We start from the raw sequence: 21,974 nt of genomic DNA, 5'->3' as shown, positions 1-21,974 counted from the left end.
ACTGTCAAAAGATCTCAGGGATAAAGTTGTGGACAGGCACAAGTCAGGATATGGATACAAAAAGATATCAAAAGCTTTCTCAATCCCAAGGAGCATAGTAAAGTCTGTAATTAAGAAGTGGAAAGTGTTTGGTACTACTGGGACTCTCCCCACATCAGGCTGTCTCTCCAAACTGGATGGAAGAGCAATGAGGAAACTGGTCAGGGTGGTTACCAAGATGCCAATGGCAACTTTGAAGGAGTTATAAGACTTTAGGCAAAGAATGGTCATTCTGTTTATGTGACTACAATATTACAAGTGCTCCACAAATGTGGCTTGTACTGGAGGGTTGCAAGAAAAAAAGGCACTCCTCAAGAATGGTCTCATTAAGTCTTGTTTGAATTTGCCAAAACACACCTTGAAGGGTCTGAGGCCAAGTGAAAAAAGTGTTATGATCAGATGAAACCAAAATTGAACCCTCAATACCAAATGCTACACCTGGTGGAAAGCCAATACAGCTCACCATCCAAAACACACCATGTAAAGTATGGATGTGGTAGTATCCTGTTGTTGGGGCTGTTTCTCTGCAATAGGGACTGGGTCACTTGTCAGGGTAGAAGGACAAATACTATCAAATAGCCGAAGAAAACCTGCTACCCTCTGCCAGAAAGTTGAAGATGGGAAGAAGGTTCACTTTTCAACATGACAATAACTCAAAGCACACAGCAAAATTGACCACACAGTGGCTGAATGAGATAAAAGTGAATGTCCCTGTGTGGCCCAGTCAGAGCCCAGACTTAAACCCTACTGAAAATCTGTGGAATGATTTGAAGTTTACAATTCACCTGCGGTTACCATCCAATTTGACTGAGCTTGAACAAATCTGTAAAGACAACTGAGCAAATATTGTAAAGTCTAGATGTGCAAAGTTGATACAGAAGCATCCCAACAAACTCATGGCTGTAATGAAAACAAAAGGTGGTTCCACAAAGTACTGACACAACCACGGGATGGGGGTGATCCTTCATCAATTCAAGCTTCGTTTTTTATTTATCATTATTTTTCCAAAGTTCCTTATTTATCATTGACGTAGATGGTATAGGTTCCATTGAGCAAATAAAGTTGAAAATAATATTTTTTGTGTGTTTTTGGGAATATTTTCAGGGTTGGTGATTCTTTTCTATATCCATTTTGTGTCTGTATGTATTGTTGCAAATGTGCCATGCCAGTGCAGGAACCTCAGATTAGAAATAATTTATTTTCTATAGATTTAAATTCCTATAAATTAGAGATAACTATTGTATATTACAGATAACTTAATTTCAATAGAAATTAGCTAGCTTTCTTAAAAAGGACCTTAATTTCAATAGAAATTAGCTAGCTTTCTTAAAAAGGACCTTCACACAAAATAATGAGAAAGACACTGAAGTCACTGCTCATAAGGTATTGCTGCTGAAGATCAGTGTGCGTGCCTCCTTTGCAGTTTCCTGGCCGATTGTAGGGTGAGCCACCAGAAGGCAGCGCTGTTTTGTGCTGAGATATCACGTGTCAGAATGCCATTTAATGTTTTGAGTCGAAAAAGCCTACTGGACACGATTCTTACTTTCACTTTCCACAAAACGAAAATAGAAAGAGTAAGCAACAGTAAAGGCATATGTGACATTACAGCGACGTGCTTGATTTCTAAAACACTGTAGAAGGGCTTGACAGCCATACAGCGGCAATCGCCGAAGACTGAACTATCTGGTCCATTTGTACGTCACGCTCAGATGACATCCAGAACAAGATAGTAAACACACGACACTGGGCTGGCATTTTATGAAGTTCGTTGGTCCGTTCCCTTTTGTGAACTTTTTTTTTTAATAGGGAGCAGCCGAAAGAAGAAGAAGAAGAAGAAGAAGAAGAAGTGACCGAATGCTGGAAAACAGCGGCCAACACAGACCAGAGGAACGGAGGACCTGCTTGTTACAGTACAGTAGCTCGTTCGGATTGCACAAGATCACCCCAGCTGGCTGTCATGTGTGCCCAGATGGCATGTATGGCTTACATGACGGAATGTGTCTCATTGAACTGATTTCAAACTGTAAAAAAGTGCGGCGCGTCCACCGATGTAGTTGCTTCTCTTCCGTGGCCGTGTTCGTGAATTCATCGGTGCGCTGGGCTGAATAAATAATTGAAGAAGTGGTTATGGAAATGGGTGAGTTCGTAGATTTATGCACAGAGAAACTGCGTTTTATCTTATAGAATGGCACTAAGAAAGTTGCACCGACTGTTCTCTGCGGTTTAATGTAATGATTAGAAGGGTCATAATACACTATAGATCACTGTCGATGTATTAAATCATAAAGTGAATTTTGAATCAAGTCCTCATCAGATCAGCCTCATGACTGCTCGGCACACTTATACCTGAATTGCACACTGAGTCTCTTAGACCCAAGTCTCTTAATCTGTAAAGCAGGATTTATAATATATCTTGTATACGTCTGACATTGTGCTGTATTAAACAGTGGACATCAAAGAACCAATGTGTGTATAAAAACGAATTATACAAAACTCAGATAGAGAGACTGCCATCGTTGTGTACTAAGCAGCCAGCGCATTTGCATTTTTGTGTCTTTGTCGTAACATAGTAAATTAATTATAAACAGGCTATAAAAATGGCTTACAGTAGTGGTGAGTTGCCGATAGCACACTCCTCTGATTTCTGAGTGCAGTCTGCTAAACACAATGTCCTGTCTATTATAATTTACACCTCAATTAATTAGCATATGCATGGTTTTCCTTTATTTTAGCTTAACACCTTTGTAATTGAACACTTTACATTCTTTAATCAGGGGCATTCGTATGACTTCTCAAAATGTGCCTCATACTTTCTTGATTGAATTTAAACTGTGGCTCTCAAACTCAGTTCCCGGAGAGCCATTTTGTTAATTAGTAGCCAGTTGCTGCTGCCTGCTGAACATAGTTTTGTGGCCTTGATTTTATCTGACTGTTTTTTAAATCTCAAAGCCCTTGTTTTTTTTCTTAACTAGCTGCCAGTTAACGTTAAGTACTAAGCTGCTCCCGGTCCAAAATCATTTAGATGATGCCCTCATAAAGTGAAAATAAGCAGTATTAGAAATGTTTGATTTGTCACAGGTAGTGCACTCCCAAGTCATATGATTAAATAACGTATCCTGGGTCATTAACAGCAGGCATCGACTTCTGATTACGACATTGGTGGCAGCGAAACCTTGAAGCCACTGAGGCCTTTTAGGAGCTGACTCTGAGATCACTGGTTCAAATGTTTTTTTGATCTGGAGCAGCTCAGTACTAATTGTAACCTGGCATCTGATTAAAGAAACAATAAGCCATTTAGGGACTGGAGTATTAAAAAGCAACTTGCAAGTCAGTTAAAGTCAAGGCAACAAAGTATTTTCTATTAGCAGCAGTAATTGGATATGAATTAAGAATGTGGCTGGGAAGAAAATCTGCAGCCTTCCAGGAATTGAGTATAAGACTCCTGACTTAAGTCATACTGTAGCTCATACGCCCTTTTCAAATGACTGTACTCGTGTTGCACGCCATGCGTATAGAGAAACCAGAAGATATTATTACAGTTAATAGATGGGCACCAACAACTACCTGTGTTCAACACCAATCTCCCTTCCTGTCTTCTTTCCCAAGAGAACCCCCAAGATAAACAGTCAAACTCTCAGTTCAGCAATGCAGACTGACAGTGCCACAACAAAATGCTAAATGATTCAAATGGCCGGTCTGATGTAGCGGGCAAAAGAGCACAAAGAACAACAGCACTGTTTCCAAATATGATTTTTTTTTTCTCAAAGCTGCAAAACATAGTAATACTAGCTGAAATACCCAGCATTGCCTGGGAGGAAAATAGTGGATTTTTTTAATTGTTTGAGAAAAATATTTAAAAAAAAAACAACTTTAAAAATAGAAATAAATTAACAAACAATGAAGACGCACTAATGTGCTTCTCTTGCGGTCTTGTATGTATGATATCATCCAGTTGACGCTCTAAACCGGCCAACTCTATTTAATTTCAAAAGCAGCAGGGGCGCGGTGCTGCTCAAACAGAAAGAATTCTGGCAGTCACCTCCAGTTCGCCCTCTGGTGGTCACTTGGAGTGTCAACTGGATGATAACATGCATACAAGACCGCAAGATCACTCCCCACCCTACCCAGAAGGGGGTGGGTTAGGGTTGATTTCACCCTACAGTGTTTTTATTCGACCAATGAGAAACATGTACCAAGTTTCATGAAAATCACTCCAGCCGTTCAGAAGTGATGCTGGAACATACTGTACATACATAAACACACACGCACATACATTGACTTTTATATATACAGTTAACTGTACCCCGTGGGGTGTGCTCCAAGAGTACGGGGTACAAGGCTCGTTGTTATGAGCCATCCAGTGCCTGTACAGGAGGAGCAGGAGCTTGGTCTGCATTGCCGGTAATAAGTCGGACTCGTTTCCTGTTGAGGTTGGACTCCGCCAGGGCTGCCCTTTGTCACCAATTCTGTTCATAAGTTATATGGACAGAATTTCTAGGCGCAGCCAAAGAGCGGAAGGGGCCTTGTTCGGTGACCTCAGAATCTCGTCTCTGCTATATGCGGATGACGTGGTTTTGTTGGCTTCATCGGACAGTGACCTCCAGCTCTCACTGGAACGGTTCTCAACCAAGTGCAAAGCAACGGGGATGAGAGTCAGCACCTCTAAATCCGAGGCCATGGTTCTCAGCCGGAAAAGGGTGGAATGCTTTCTCTGGGTTGGGAACACAGTACTGCCTCAAGTGGAGGAGTTCAAGTATCTCGGGGTCTTGTTCATGAGTGAGGGAAGAATGGAGCGGGAGGTTGACAGACGAGTCGGTGCGGCATCCGCAGTAATGCGGGCTCTGCAACGGTCCATCATGGTGAAAAGAGAGTTGAGCCAAAAGGCGAGGCTGTCGATTTACCAGTCGATCTACGTTCTTACCCTCACCTTTGGCCACGAGCTTTGGGTAGTGACTGAAAGAGCAAGATCACGAATAAAAGCGGCCGAAATAAGTTTTCTCCGCAGGGTGTCTAGACTTTCCCTTATAGATGGGGTGAGCAGTTCAGTTATCCGGGAGAGACTCGGAGTAGAGTCGCTGCTCTTCCGCATTGAGAGGAGTCAGTTGAGGTGGTTCGGGCAACTGGTTAGGATGCCCCCTGGACACATCCCTGGGGGGGGTGTTCCAGGCATGCCCCACTGGGAGAAGGCCACAGGGCAGACCCCGGACACACTGGAGGGATTATATCTCCCGGCTGGCCTTGGAATGCCTCGGGGTCCTCCCAGAGGAACAGAAGGAGGTGGCCGGGGAGAGGGAGGTCTGGGCTTCCCTGCTTAGGCTGCTGCCCCCGCAACCCGACCTCGGATAAGCGGTGGATAATGGATGGATAGATGTACCCTGTGGCTGCGCCCAAATAGTAATGAAACAGGACAAACTTTAAAAATTAATAGATGTTGGCACTGTATCTGATCGTGTTCAGTTCTGACATGAGAGCGTTCCCCACATGGGGAGAAAAGCACATGACCGTGATATCTCTGGCAATCAGCAGCTACCCTCTACACATGGTGCTCTGATCTCTCTCTCAAAAATGTCAAATGTTATTCCTTAACAATCTGTAGATGATAATGTCCATTGAACAAACAGGTATCGCTAGCTAAGAGGAGGCAAGGTGCACTCCAACATGTGGCGAGACATAGACCTACTCGAACAGAGGCTGGCGAGTGAATGAGGAAGGCCCTCCACCCTGCTCTCGGCCTACAGCCACTCTCTTGGATTTGCTTAAATACATTGGTACCGCAAGCGAACTATGGTACTTAGTGCGATGAGAGAAGTCACAAAATCAATCGGAAAGTTCAAGCAAATTATAGAAAACAACCAGATCTAAATCCATTAAGTAATTCTCTCGTGAAAAGCGGACAGACATTCAGACAGAACATGCTTGGACCGCGAAACCGTTTCTTAGCAAGCACCTATGGGCCACCTAAGTCCCAAATCCTCATGGTTTGGGAGATTTCGTGATCAGTGAGTCAGTAGTGTATAACTTTTATATATATAGATTAAGTTAGAATTAAAAAATATAATAATTATGAGGAATGTACCAGTATTAAAAACACCTGCTTCATATACCTGCATTAATTTATTTGAATAGCTTCTTGGAATCAAAAGATTAATGGATACCTCTCATAAACAAGCAGAAGTGCTGCTGGCATTTTTTCCGATCCTGCTTTTCCCACTACAGAATCGAAGCCAAAATTTGCAGCATTATGAGAAAAGCAGGACCACACCAAGGTGGGATGCAAATCTATCACATGACGTATCTGTGTACACATCAACACTTTTAGCAATTCAGAGTTGTTAATCGAGCTAATGACGTGTGTTTTGACTTTGGAAGGAAATGAGTTTGCAGAGAAGAACAAAGGTCTGTGCATATTAAGCTACTTGAAATGGTTACTTTTAGAATAATGACTTGCCCTTTCTTAACAGTTTTGTGCTTGTGATCTCTAATATGCTAATCTGGCTGGACTGAAGGCAGCTTACAAGCATCATCAACATCACAGCAATCCTTTCTTACTGGTGGTAGGATTCTTAAATAAAAATGTCTAAATGACAGCATTTGTACCGAGAAGAACACAGAAAAAAGTTTAGGAAATTGTCACATTTTTTTCTCTGAGTTGTACAAATAATCTGGAGACTCATTTTTTTTTTCAGCCTACTCTTTATTTTAGGTTCCTGAGAAAAATGTCAATGTTTTCCAAAATAACTTAAAAGCCTAAAAGAACATTTAGTAAATCTTTCAAGTTGAGTTGATTCCACTCTTGTCTTATAAGATTCAGTAAAATTCAAAGACGTTTTTGTCAGAGCTGCTCTCCTGCAGCAGGGTGGAAACACAGCCCTCCGGGAAGAACTGAAAGAATTTTATTAGAAAAACAGGCACTTATAAAGACTTTTATCAACATGGGATATGAGACGTGACTGTTGCTGTATCTTATGCAACATTATTTTGATTTATGTTCACAGAAAAGTATGTTTTCTTGCTGAAAAAGCTTCCCATTACAGGGAAATCTGTTGCTTTTCCAGTCAGAAAATATTTTAACACTAAGAGGATAAAGTTTTCTCAATTCTGATGCTCCATAAGTTTTTGCATTATGACACTGAAGAAAACACAGCCATGATTTCCAGAGGTTAGCAAGTTGACAGTAGTTATGTAAAGCTGAAAATGACTTGACAAGATTCTAAAATGTTAGCATGTAGGTCTAGGCTGAGTCATTTTGATGTGATCAGGTCAGATCCTTATGCTATCTTGTGTATGTTCATGAAGGAGTATAATTTAAATTCTTAAACAAAATTATCCATCCAATTTTCTATACCCTATGCCCTTGGTGCTTGATTGGTTCATGGGGAAACTGGAGCCAATCCTATCAAGCACGGGGTGCAAGACATGAACAATCCCTGGACAGAGTGCTAGTCTATCACAGGGCAAACACACACACACACACACTGTCCAACTTAGCATCCTTCTAACCTGCATGTCATTGGGTTGTGGGAGGAAACCAAATTATCAGGAGGAGACCGACGGACACTTAGAGACCATGAAATCTCCACACGGGGAGGATCCAGCATGCAAATCAGTGTTTCCTTACAGCAAGGCATTTAACACTGCAGAAAGAAAATCAGATGAACAAACAGCTTTATAATTATGGTTAAAAACTTTATCTTTGCAACTCATTAAGGACTAAGAGCACTGAAGAAACAGTAAATTAACTAAGATAGATAGATAGATAGATAGATAGATAGATAGATAGATAGATAGATAGATAGATAGATAGATAGATAGATAGATAGATAGATAGATAGATAGATAGATAGATAGATAGATAGATAGATAGATAGATAGATAGATAGATAGATAGATCAAAGAATCTATTTATATATCTATCTGTCTCATAAAAATTCAGATAGATGTTAACACTGATATCCCAGATGGTATCAAGATATACAGTATTCTCCTCTTTGATTTGCCCAGCTCCTACCAAATAATTATTTTCAAACACACCATTAAAACAGTGTGAATATCATGCTAATTTACCTCCTCAAACCCTATTCACCCAACATTTTCAGAATCAAAATTTGAAGGTCCCATTTCCTGCTCTCAACCACTCTGTTACTTTATCCCTTATATCTACCCCATCTACTATATAATAAAACCCTATGGTCTGGGTGTCCACTCACAGTGAGCAATCTGATTGGTCAGATTGGCTTTGGTGCAATTGGTCAGTTTGTCTTTATTGATTCAATGAAAGATCAAGTGCGAGTGTGAGACACACAATGAAGAGTAAAGGCATATGAGGTATGATGAGATTGTTGCTAAAATTAATTTTTGGGATGTGGGAAAAAAGCTGACATACCTGGAAAGAACCAAATGTGCAATCTGAAAACTTCAAATTGACGATAAACTCAAAGTTCTTGAGCTGTGAAGCAACAGGACTAATGAATGCACAACCATGCTGCTGGGTAATTGGAGTCTGATGAGCTACCTACAAGCAGTGAGCACAGTTCTTGAATTTCTACACCTGAAACCTAGCCTTTACCAAGTTATAAATAAAACATTTGTTTTTAATGTTGATACAATTTTTCATTCCATGGTTACCTTAATGCACCTCAGTATAAAGCATATTTTTACTTTGATATGAAACCAAAATAATGCATTTGACTTCTGGGCTCCATTGTGTGAACAGACTCCAGTTTAGGTTAGTTTAGTTTAAATTAGTAAAGTAAAAATCAAGCCTTAGATACAAATATTTAACATAATTCATATTATTCATTTTTGGCAGGAAATGGACATGTGAAGCAATGATGACAAAGAAATTCTGGATATATTTGTATATTTTGATTGACCAGGAAGGGGTCATTAATGTAGGAATGGATGAAAAATGGCCAGCTTCGTGGACAAATTCAAGATTTAAAAATCACGTGGAAAAGCAGGTCATATTTGGAGTAGGTGATGCGAAGTATTTGTTTTACTGCCCAGCAGCAGTGCTAGGGTAAAAACAATTAAATTCTACAATATTGGTTTGCATTTTAGAAGAAAAAGAAAACAAACAGCTTGAGAAAATGGCATTATGTTTAAAGAAAAGGCTTCCAGAAAATAACTTTTACACTGAATTTAACAACACAATCAGAAGCTTTAAGACCCTGCTTTGTTTTGGCCTCTCTCAGTCAAGCAAGAAAATTTGGTCCCTCTGGGGATACATGTACAACAGTCCAAAGAAGAGCCATGCTGAAAGAATCTTGCTGCAGACAGTGGAGAGCTTCTTCAGTGAAAATCCAGCTGAAGCAATAAAGCAGTACACATTGGCAATATATATTTCTTTCAGCCCTTGCTCCAAGTGCTGTGACAGTCTGATCGATTTTATGAGATTACATAACAGGATTCACCTGGATGTCAGGATTTCTAAACTGTATTTTCCACAAAATTCCCTTAACCAGGAAGGGCTGAAGCGACTCAGGCTTTCAGGAGTTTCTCTCCGCATGATGGACAGGGATGATTTCAGTGAATGTTTCTATCTTTTTGTCAATCAGCAAAAGCTGTTTATACCTTGGTGTGACCTGGAGAATGAAACAAAGAAGTATTCTGCAGCATTGTGTTACATCCTGAATCAGGTATTGGTTTTGGAAATATGTTACTCTCATACTTATTTCTTTTTGTAAATGTATTACATATTTTTGTTGGAATAATTACATTGTGTAATTACAAATTGGATGTTACTTGCTCTAAATTGGAGGTTCTCAATGTGTGGTACATGGACCATCAGTAGTCCCCACGTGTGACTCAAGTGGTCTGAAAGCTGACAGTCATCAAGGCAAACATCTGGGGCTAGCTGAAATCTGGGACTTTGACATGCAAGTCCAGTTAATGTTGGATTTGAATTTGAGTATTTTTCCCATAAGTGCCTTTCATAAAATAAATTTGAGAAACTAGCAGTTATGCTAACAGGTAACTGTCATACTCAGGTGGTCTGCTGTTTAGTACCACTTTGGGTACTACTACTTTAGAGAGATGTAGTGTACTAAGAAAGGTCTAAGTAATGTATATGGGATGAGAATAAAAGGATATATCTCTGTACTGTACAGAATAGACACTCAAATGGTGCATTGTGGTTCCTGCCAGAGGTGACATAAGTGTTTAAATTTTGCAATATGAGTTTTAGGAGTGTATAATTTGTTTTGAAGAGCATGATAAAACATTTAGAAAGTGGGTGGAAGCAGTATAAAAAATACAATCAATCCAATGACATCTTCTAATCTCAGGTGGAAGGCTAGGGAGAACATTCTCAGTTGTGGAAGAGTGAGGGGAAAATTCAGTGTGTAACTGTGAGTTGGCTGGACTGTGGTCAGTCACTATGAGAGCAGTATGACTTGGAATGAAACCGGTAGAAAGGGGACAATGGGAGCATTAAAAAAAATGACTCCCATCCAGCCTTCTAAGATCAAGTTCTAAACTCGGTGAGAGCAGGTAAAACATTTAGTGTTCAGGTAGGGGTGAGGTTGGTTGAGTGCAGGAGCAGTCCAATCTGGATTGAGGTGAAACCTTAACAAAGTGGATGGGATAGGCAGGACATACTGACTGCAGTCAAGTATAACAAGTGGCCTGTTCTATTTCCATAAGTTACCTTCTCTGCTGTAGCAGTCAGCACATGTTAACTGAATTCCTCTTATTTTTTTAGCTTATTCTTCCATCACTTAGCATGGCAGCTAGCATTTGCCTCCCACACGAGCAGGACCCCAAAAAGATAATTACTTAAAGTACATATGAAATGCAAAATTCATTCCCAAGGAAGACAGACGAAAAACTGTCAGGACATAGCTTATGATGAACTACTCCAACTTCTTTATTTCCAAAGAAACAGGTTCCCAAGAAAATTAGTCATACAACATTAGAAATACTAATGCATAAAAATGGTGGAAGGAAGTTAAAGAGAGCCAGATGTGAAAATGTGTATAAATAGATAGATAGATAGATAGATAGATAGATAGATAGATAGATAGATAGATAGATAGATAGATAGATAGATAGATAGATAGATAGATAGATAGATAGATAGATAGATAGATAGATAGATACTTTATTAATCCCAAGGGGAAATTCACATACTCCAGCAGCAGCATACTGATAAAGACAATATTAAATTAAAGAGTGATAACAATGCAGGTATACAGACAGACAATAACTTCGTATAATGTTAACGTTTACCCCCCGGGTGGAATTGAAGAGTCGCATAGTGTGGGGGAGGAACGATCTCCTCAGTCTGTCAGTGGAGCAGGACAGTGACAGCAGTCTGTCGCTGAAGTTGCTCCTAAGTCTGGAGATGATACTCTTCAGTGGATGCAGTGGATTCTCCATGATTGACAGGAACCTGCTCAGTGCCCGTCGCTCTGCCACAGATGTCAAACTGTCCAGCTCCATGCCTACAATAGAGCCTGCCTCCCTCACCAGTTTGTCCAGGTGTGAGGCGTCCCTCTTCTTTATGCTGCCTCCCCAGCATACCACCGCGTAGAAGAGGGTGCTCGCCACAACCGTCTGATAGAACATCTGCAGCATCTTATTGCAGATGTTGAAGGACGCCAGCCTTCTAAGGAAGTATAGTCGGCTCTGTCCTCTCTTGCACAGAGCATCAGTATTGGCAGTCCAGTCCAATTTATCATCCAGCTGCATACAGTCACCTCTGATGATCACAGGGTCCGTGAGGGGCCTGGGCCTCCTAAAATCCACCACCAGCTCTTTGGTTTTGCTGGTGTTCAGTTGTAGGTGGTTTGAGTCGCACCATTTAACAAAGTCCTTGATTAGGTTCGTGTACTCCTCCTTCTGCCCACTCCTGATGCAGCCCACTATAGCAGTGTCGTCAGCGAACTTTTGCATGTGGCAGAACTCCGAGTTGTATTGGAAGTCCGATGTATATAGGCTGAACAGGACCAGAGAAAGTACAGTCCCCTGCGGCGCTCCTGCGTTGCTGACCACAATGTCAGACCTGCAGTTCCCGAGACACACATACTGAGGTCTGTCTTTAAGATAGTCCACGATCCATGCTACCATTGTTTATACCAAATGTTGTAGTAAACCTGGCAAACATTTCACATCCATAACTGCATCCTTTATCATTTACACTTCATCATGTTCAGGGTTGTGCGAGGGCAGACCTTATTTGCCTCTTTAAAAGGAGGAATGTATGAAGTAGATCTATAGAGAAAGGAGCCTGGATTACCTTAAACAAGTGATCATGAGCATCGTTCCTCAAGATGTCTATGTATAAACACCCATGTTCAGTATTTATTTGGTAATGTACTGTATCGAGTGGTATGATTACTTACACAGTCCATTATAATAATTTATTTTGTGATTGAACTGAGGCAATTTTTACCTTATGGTTTCACAGCAAACTGTTAACCAAAAATAACATCAAATCACTAATTAAGAGAAGCCTTTGTTAACTTATATAAAATGAAAATCAAAGATAATTGCAACTACCCTCTAGAAAATGTCAGATAATCTCATTCTCATTCCTTCAACCAAGTTTATGAAAGTTTCTTGCAATCATTTTCCAATGTTGGCACCACTTGATGATAGCACCTTCTCTGTATCATATCTTACGTTGCTTTTAGAGTCAACCTTTTAAAATATGTTGATTTAAAATGGCATTGTATTCGGTTTGCATCATTCTCCCATGAAGCCAGCTACTATCTCTGTCTATCAAAGCTGCACTGGTGTTTTTATTGCATAAGATTAGAAATGAGTACATTAGAGGGAATCCTGCCTGGGATTTGTTCCTGCCTTGCACCCTGTGTTGGCTGGGATTGGCTCCAGCAGACCCCCGTGACCCTGAGTTAGGATATAGTGGTTTGGATAATGACTGACTGACATTAGAGGGCCAGCTCAAGTTGGACGGTTGAGAGATAAAGTCAGAGACGCAAGATTGAGTTGGTTTGGACATGTGCAGAGGAGAGATGCTGGGTATATTGGGAGAAGGATGCTAAGGATAGAGCTGCCAGGGAAAAGGAAGGCCTAAGAGAAGGTTTATGGATCTGGTGAGAGAGGACATGCAGGTGATGGGTGTAACAGAACAAGATGCAGAGGACAGAAAGATATGGAGACTGATGATCCGCTGTGGCAACCCCTAACAGGATCACCTGAATGAAGAAGAAGAAGAAGAACTTACCCATGATCACTTAACTGACCTCCTTGTTAGTGAAAGCTCTATTTATATGGTGTGGGAAATAGCCCACACACAGACAGACAGACATCTTTTAAAGTCCAACACACACGTTTATTTACAATAAAGTAGTGCACAAACCCAGTGCCGCAACACCAATCACCCCAACAGTCCAGGCCTCTGTCCACAATGCCTTGCCTCTTCAGACCGCCTCTTTCCTCTCCCAGACCTCGTCCTCTTCCACTTGACTCCAGCCCTGAATGAAGGGAGGTGGCCCCTTTTATAATCACCCGGATGTACTCCAGGTGGTTCCCGGCAATCTTCCACCGACACGCCCCAGTGTGGCGGAGGTGCTGAGGTCCAGGGCTTTCCAGGCATTGGGGCACCACGGGCCCCTACAGGGTTGGGCTTCACAGCCCTGTACCTGTGGTCCCCAACACAACCAGGGCGGATGCCCCCTCTTGGTCCGGAGGACACGTGAGCCCTCCTCCAGTCCTCTTGGTGCGTCCCAGCTGGGTACCACTCCCAGCCGCGTCCCACAATGGTAAAGCATTGCGTAGATTTTTTATAGGACAACAAACTGATATCATATTCATGAATATCTTTCCTGTCTGTCACATGTTTTCAGTAGCCTTTTACAAAGGGAGCATTTAGACTAGCAAGTCCTATGATTCTGTTAGAAATGTACCACGTGAAATGTCTACTGATAAAGTCTTTTTGAAAGAAACATAATAGAAATTGACCTTTTATTATGCCCTCTCTGGCACCTTGCTCATGTGTTTTATCCCTATTAGCAGATAAGCTTTTTTATACGATAAAGAGATGTTGTATTTTTGTTGTTTCTTTTGCTCGGTCATGTACAGTATTAGGACAAGCTCATCATTCTCTTACCAAGATGACACAGGGCAGAGAACATTTCTGTAGAAAATCTTCGGATTAGGCCAATGCTTTTAGTCCCTGTCATTGATGTTGTCCTTTAAGTGAAATCTCCAGGGGTACCAACAAGAAAGTGTGCTGCCCTCAGGAAAATTTGAAAATATTCTCCTAGCCCACTATAGACCAGGCAACAGAAAGTGTATGTTCACAGGGGTTTTCCTTCATTACAACCTCATGTCGGAGCCACAGAGAATCTTTAGAACAATATTAAAGGGAGAGTGAAAACCAGTGGCAAGAGGAAGATACCAGGCTCATAAGAACAACATAGGAGTTGGGAAAGCAGAGTGGAGGCACTAAAAGAGAAAGGTAGACAAGCCATCCCACCACACAGATAAGAGTTAACATTTGAGTGGGAAGGACCAGTGTGGTGGCAGCTTTCTTTATTTGCAGCTTTCTTTTACACTTTTGTGCACTCCCTGTGGATCTAGGTGGTGTTCCGCTTTTAAGGTGGAATACTTTCAATATACAAGACTTGCATAATTATTACATTATTTACTTAGTAAAACAAATGTGCTTAATGTGCAGTGGGTAAAGCTGTTTTTTTTCATGAAAATTGTAAATGATTTATACATTTATTATTTTAACCTTATATCATAGAAATAATTAGATCTGCTGAATAAAAGTACTGCCACTTTTCTATGGTTTTAAATTGCCTTGGATTAGAGTGGCTACTAAATAAGCAATAATTATAAAGTGATGAACCAGCCACTAAGAAAACCATGTGAAAAAAATAAAATTCAATCCACCTACCTATCTTGGTATCGTTATTAAATGCAATTTCTCATTTTGCAAAAGAGCAAGAAATGTGAAAAACACTATTTGATGTTTTCCATTTCCATTACCACTGTATCTGGAGCTGTTCCATCTCATTTACAGGGAGACCTTATCTGTTCTGGTGGCACACAGTCAGAGGTTACTGCATGTGCGATGGAGGATTTCAAATTGAACTTCAAAACATATGAATGTTGTGCCAAGCCAAAGTGAAGAAATGACAGAAATGAAAAGGATCTGAAAATGGATAAGACTGGATCTTAGTCAATATAGGTGCAGGGATCAAAAAACTGAGCTTCAAGCCAAACTGAGCTTCAATTGTAGAACATTAACCAAAGCTGAAATGAAACGTGGATAGCCATTTTCTGCAACCATTTAGCAAATTAAAACACATACAAGTTATTTCTTTTAGAATGCTTATCTATTATCCTGGATATAGACATGTCCATGCACCAAATTATAAAGCATTGCATGTGTGATGTCTTGCCGCATGAGCTCCAAACACATATTCTAAATGACCAGACTGCATCCAGGTAATGATTGCACAAACTGGAGTCAGAAATAAAAAAATACAATGGTATTGTGGTATTTCTAAAATAAGACATTGAATAAAACAAAACTATAACAGAAATAATCAACCCAAAATGTTCCTTGATAAACCAAAAAAAGAATAAGCCACAAATAAAGCCCAGAAAAAAATAATCGAAGTGAGAAAGGATTTTACTGAATCATTACAGCTGAGGGACACTAAAGAATTGGTATACATACAATATGTTCTACTGAGGCCAGTAGATTTGCTCTAAGCAATTTTAATATTGGTACATAAACCTTACCAATGAGTTAACCATTTCTAATACAACCCTCAAGTCTGCCTCATAGTTAAACATTTACTTTTGTAGTTTATAATAGAAGATGGCAATTAGCTTACTATGATTGTTTTTACAACTTCTGTTAGGGAAATAAGTGAACATCCTAGAAAAATATGTATAACTTCTTAGTACATCTATATTCTAGGCACTTTAGATGGAGGATGGGACATTGGATGATTGGGTATTTTCTGTGCAGGATCCTTCATGGCAAAACTGAAAACAGCATTTGTATGGGATGAATATGTATGTGATTTATTCACTAATGTAGTATAAAGTTTTTCTTTTTTGTGTTTTTAGGATGAGGATACTAAAAATCTTGAAAAAGTTTGTCCAGGTACGTCAAAATGTTTCCCTTTTTAGATGATATTATGTATATTACACTTTTGATCGGTACCTTTCTTAGCTAGCTTTTGTTTTTAATCACAAGGATAATAATTAAATAACTGATAAAAAGAAGATAAAAACAAACCCTGCCTTTGACAATGAAAATGGTTAAAAGTAGCATAGGGACTAGAATTTCCCGACACGGGGCCTAATACTCCCTGGCATATAATAACATTAGTTATCACCACCTTTGTTTACTACCTTTACTAAGTCTGAAATTCATGCACTTTAAAAATTCAGAAAAAATATACCTTTTAGATAACCATTTTTCTAAAAAAAAAAACTTTGGTGCCCTATACAAACAAGATTATTTCTGAATATAAGAAAATATCATATATCATTAATTGCTAAGCAAAATAACCTACAACAACCAAAAATATAACTCTCATCAGTGTAAATCCACCATTACTATTAAATCATCATTTCCACAATCATGAATAGAAAAATATAGCATCACCTGTGACTTTTACTCAGTGAACTGTTTCCTTTTAGATACCCCAAGGTTCACTTAAAACCAACACCCCTCTTAGTCAGCCCTTTCCAAAAAAATACACAATCATGTACACACAATCAAAAACCAGACCTCCCTCCTTTGATGGCGACGAGACCCCTTGCTGTTATGTCTGTTTTCCGTTTCATTTTACATATCTGCATTCTGAGGTGTCTTTAATGAGCAATAATTTAAATTCTTCAGCCCCAAATTCTAATAAAATGATTCATTTCACAATCTGAATTAAAGCTGCATGGTTCCAAACCTCCCATTGGCTGTCCTGAGGCACGAGACTAATCAAGACTTTGTGCCTTAGCCCCAAAGTCAATGGACATGTGCTAGCACACCAACCATACTTGCAACCTCATCCTTAAACAATTCTCCTTAAACAGGCTCAGTTATACAGTTAGGTCCATAAATATTTGGACAGAGACAACTTTTTTCTAATTTTGGTTCTGTACATTACCACAATGAATTTTAAATGAAACAATTCAGATGAAGTTGAAGTGCAGACTTTCAGCTGTAATTCAGTGGGGTGAACAAAATGATTGCATAAAAATGTGAGGCAACTAAAGCATTTTTTTAACACAATCCCTTCATTTCAGGGGCTCAAAAGTAATTGGACTGTTTTGTAATTGGACATTTTTACATTTTTGCAAGATCATTTCCTATGAAATATAATTCTGATTATTATTTTTTTAACTTCTCTCACTCATTTAATGCAGTCTAGTAATAAAAATTGAACAATTAATATATTAACATCTAATTAAATATACAGGGGTGGACAAAAGTAGGTTTACAGTTGTTTGTCTGGAAAAAGACATGCAGACTATGATTATTACAATAACTTTATTAACTCAAAAGGCTGTCACAATGACACAGTGTATTTACATATAGTCTTGTAAATGCTCAAATTGCCAGCCTTTATAATTTATACATTTTTGTTAATCATAAGTAAGAATAAACAATAATAGCAATAATAATAATATAAAAAGATAAATAAGAAGACAAATAATACAAATATAAATAATACAATAATTAATAGAGAAATAATAATACAAGTAGGGCGGCACGGTGGCGCAGTGGTAGCGCTGATGCCTCGCAGTTAGGAGACCTGGGTTCGCTTCCCAGGTCCTCCCTGCGTGGAGTTTGCATGTTCTCCCCGTGTCTGCGTGGGTTTCCTCCGGCCGCTCCAGTTTCCTCCCACAGTCCAAAGACATGCAGTTTAGATGGATCGACAATTCTAAATTGGCCTTAGTGTGTGCTTGGTCTGTGGATGTGTTTGTGTGTGTTCTGTGGTGGGTTGGCACCCTTCCGGGATTGGTTCCTGCCTTGTGCCCTGTGTTGGCGGGGATTGGCTCCAGCAGACCCCTGTGTTCAGATTCAGCGCGTTGGATAATGGATGGATGGATAATAATACAAGTATAAACTCTGTGTTTCACCAACTTACATCTGTAAGCCTACTTTTGCCCCCGTATACAGTAGGGCGAAACATATGTCGCGTACTCTTTGCATTATTTGACAGTAAACTATGCAGCATTCTATGATCTGCTTCTTGCAACTGAAGAGGGCACCGTGGCGGATGTTTGCAGACTTGCAGACCAACCACAAGCGTTACCTGGTAGGTAACCACCCATACAATCAGATTCTGATTCAGACTACGAATGTCATGAATATATATATATATATATATATATATATATATATATATATATATATATATATATATATATATATATACAGTGGAACCTGGGTTTGCAAGTAACTTGGTTTACGAGTGTTTTGCAAGACGAGTAATAATTTTTAATAAATTTTGACTTGATAAACAAGCGAGGTCTTGCAGTACGAGTAGTATGTATACGCTTTGTCTGCTGAGCGTCATGTGATCACAACTGAGCTGATGGTTCTTCTCTCTCTCTCCCTGCAGGATTGTGGGCAATCGTCTCCTATTCTCCATCTGAGTCGGCGTGCCTCATTCATATAGTCAACATCCATACGAGCGTATACTGTTTACCACAGCATTAGCATTGTGACTGTGTGTGCGCGCGCGCGCGCGTGTGTGTGTGTGTATGTGTGTGTGCTCACTCGGTCGTGTGTGTGTGTGTGTGTGCAAGCGCGCGCTCATGTGTGTGTATATAACATATATATATATATATATATATATATATATATATATATATATATATATATATATATATATATATATATATATTATACACATATATATATATATATATAAAAAATGAATAAATCTTTTTTTTTTTTTAAAGTTGACCATGAATTTTCACATCATGCAAAATTAAATTAATTTAAAATATTTTCAATTTGCCAATCATCTTGCCTTTGCAAATACAATATATCAGTAAGGTTACATATTAAGCCCAGGAAACATTGAAGTTCTTATGGAAAACTTAAATAAATCCATCCTTGTATAACCTACTGCTTTGAATTACATACCCTACCTAATTCATACTTTACCATTGTTAATTGCTTGTGCAGCATGGTGACACCCTTTATTTTAAATGTGCTCTGATTTTATCCCATTTCCCAAACCAAAGACATGCATGTTAGGTGAACTGAAGACCGACCGACACCCTTTCCAGGGCTGTTTACTGCTTTGATCCCAGTTCTGCTCAGATAGGCTCCTGCCCCCCCACTTTCCTAAACTGGAATAAGTGGGTATAGCTATTTTTACAGTGTGCTTCAAAATGATTTGAACATTTAAAATATATTACTCAGTAACTAAGTATTGTATGAACACACTGTGAAGGAACTCTCAATTTTTTTTAACCATAAAAATGTTCAAAATGCATTTCACGCTGCACACATTAATCCCGTTGTCTACTTCATCCCAAAACCCTTTCAGTATATCACTGTCCGTATGTTTGCACACTACATGTTTGCATGATATATACGTAGTTACTGAATGGTAACAGAGTTTTTCAGAGTGTTCTGTACTTTTTGAGTCACCCTGTATTATGTTGTTTGATTTGGTTGACTATACTTTAATATGTTGACTGTGAGGTACTAGGGTTCCTGTACAATGGCAGAGATAACAGCTACATTCTTATGTTTTTAAAATCTATTTGTGTTTCTCAAACATAGTTCTACAGTTTTATTTCTACGCCTTTGTATAAAAAGTAAAAAAATATTCTTCTAAATATGCTTTTATCATTAGAGTCAACTCATTGCGAGATCATGTCACATAAAAGACAAAATGGCGTCTTGGATCAACTTCTTTGGGAAGACCAGTGCACCCCTTCAAAAAATGAAAGAGAAGAGCCTTCTGGAAGTGAAATGCAAAAGAAACGAAAACTGAACTATGAGTGTGGTGAAAAAGCAAATGATGTTAAGCGAAGATTGTTTTTTGATGACTGAACATTACAGATAAGATTTCTGCTGCTGTCTTTTTCCATGTACTGTATGCAGAGAAGTTCAGGAATTAGACTGTGTGGCATCATTTACAATTAATGATTCGGTCAAACTATATCAACGAACATGGTATTTTTAATATAAAGAAATCAGTCATATTATTCTCTGTCATGTCCACACAAGAAAAAAAAAGCATTAGCAAAGTCTTGTACATAATCTGTTCTAGTCTATCATAAAACATTTAATATTTTATTGAATCGGAAGGGATACAGATCTACCAAAGTGCCAAATCATATGTGTATGGCAGCTTGTTTTACTTTAGTCAAATTTGTTTTAATTCAGCGCTGGTACATCTCTCCCCTGCTTTTTTATGCAACACATTTAACAGATTTGCATTTGGTGAGGAGATATGATGTAAAACTTCTGTTTAGTTTCAGAGAACTTCCACTAGTCATACCCTACATACTCAAAAACAGAACATATAACCAGACAATTATGAGGATGGTACTATCAGCAAAATAAAAATAGAAAAATAGATGTAAATGCAATGCATCGCTGATAAGATTTTCACTGTATTCTGTTCACTTGACAATAAACTCACCATGAACTTGAAATGTCATTCTTTGAATACATTTTCTTTTAGTTAAATATATTCCTGAAATACAATTTTTCTCACATCTTTAATGTTAAACAGAGGATACATTTTCAAATATTAAGATGTATTTTACTGCTTATGTAAGCTTTAAAATTAGACTAATTTAAATAAATCTCCTTATATGTATTTTGGACAAGCTCTAGCTCTAAGAATTGTATATAATAAAATTGTTTAATGTACTCTAATTAAACAAATGAAAAGAAATCAAAGAATGCTGCTTACCCTATAGAAAACATAAAAGGTCAAAATGAGTAGTAGTATGTATTCTAATGAATAATACATTATATTCTGTATATATTTGAGTTCTTATGTATAAGAAACATGGAAATATGTGTGGAGTGATGTGGGATAAGCACAGGTGCATTAGTACCAAAAGAGCTACATGGAGAAAAGAAGAATGCGATTGGAAAAAGGAAGGGAAAGGATTTTGAAATAGGCAAGAGGGGATAGGCTGAGGAAAGGCAAACATCTTTTATTCTTTGGATTTGTTCCCATGACAAGACACCAGGAGGCAGTATAGTTCACTTGACATTTCAGAATCAGATAGAATTTTTAGAAAATGTTAAAAGCAACAGTATATACACTGAGTGATAATAAAATGCTAAGCGTTTGTAAATGGCCTAAGATTACTTTCAGTGAGTTAAAATATATAAGTTACAAGACTGTAGCATGTGATCTTTAGTGTATTTATTTGGTGTCAGAACCCTGTGGCATTTGAAAGAGAATGGTTATGGTTCATATTGACAAGACAAGAATGAAGCTCCAAAAGCGTATTGTGCTCTGGTGTTAAGAATTCAGTGATAGCGTAATACTTAATTTTTCAGCAGCCATGTTGACATTGTCCTGAAGCATGAAACAAGGCCTAAAAACAAATATGCTACACATTTCTGATTCACATGTTTTAGCACCCAGAAACTAATCTTACAAATTCAGCACTGTAGAATACCACTTTTAGGTTCAGACCCAAAACTCTTAAATCATCCCTTGTACATGCACGGGAATTTTTATTATGAATTATATACTGTGTACCAAGTTTTATTTTAGTTTCAGGTTGCTTATTTATCTAGTTTTATCAGTAGCCAGGTTTCCATCCAAGGAGTTTTTGCGAAAAAATATTTAGCGCTTCAAATTTTTTTACCGATATAGCTGATGGAAATGCTAATTATCGATAAAATGTTGTACATGTCGACATAATATTTTTCCGTTTAACTTTAGCGCATAAATTCCATGTCGATACTTCAGATGTCGCAAAAACTACATTGGAAACAGTTTTTG

At 38.7% G+C, this 21,974-nt stretch overlaps 1 protein-coding gene across 2 annotated transcripts; it reads left to right on the top strand.

The window, feature by feature from the left end:
* The first annotated feature begins 1,487 nt into the window (after positions 1-1,487).
* Positions 1,488-20,804, top strand: LOC114650094 (DNA dC->dU-editing enzyme APOBEC-3C-like). Of its 2 annotated transcripts, none has more exons than XM_028799541.2 (4): positions 1,488-2,176; positions 8,849-9,677; positions 16,096-16,132; positions 19,851-20,804. In XM_028799541.2, the coding sequence occupies exons 2-4, from the start codon at positions 9,129-9,131 to the stop codon at positions 20,048-20,050; spliced, it is 786 nt and encodes a 261-aa protein (XP_028655374.1). In that variant the 5' UTR covers positions 1,488-2,176; positions 8,849-9,128; the 3' UTR covers positions 20,051-20,804. The 2 variants fall into 2 exon arrangements, with proteins under 2 accessions (XP_028655374.1, XP_051782754.1); XM_051926794.1 differs by lacking the exon at positions 19,851-20,804 and adding an exon at positions 18,600-18,784.
* Positions 20,805-21,974: the final 1,170 nt, after the last annotated feature.

This window comes from Erpetoichthys calabaricus, chromosome 4 (genome assembly GCF_900747795.2).
Source record: "Erpetoichthys calabaricus chromosome 4, fErpCal1.3, whole genome shotgun sequence".
NCBI lineage: Eukaryota > Metazoa > Chordata > Cladistia > Polypteriformes > Polypteridae > Erpetoichthys > Erpetoichthys calabaricus.
Note: the sequence above shows the minus strand (reverse complement) of the source record. Positions and strands in the feature narration are given on the sequence as shown.

Excerpts from the sequence above, each read along its gene's own strand:
- LOC114650094 (XM_028799541.2), top strand. The coding sequence starts at position 9,129 with ATGGCATTATGTTTAAAGAAAAGGCTTCCAGAAAATAACTTTTACACT. Across the intron at positions 9,678-16,095 it reads TGTGTTACATCCTGAATCAG|GATGAGGATACTAAAAATCT; the intron begins GTATTGGTTTTG and ends TTGTGTTTTTAG. Across the intron at positions 16,133-19,850 it reads TCTTGAAAAAGTTTGTCCAG|AGTCAACTCATTGCGAGATC; the intron begins GTACGTCAAAAT and ends TTTTATCATTAG.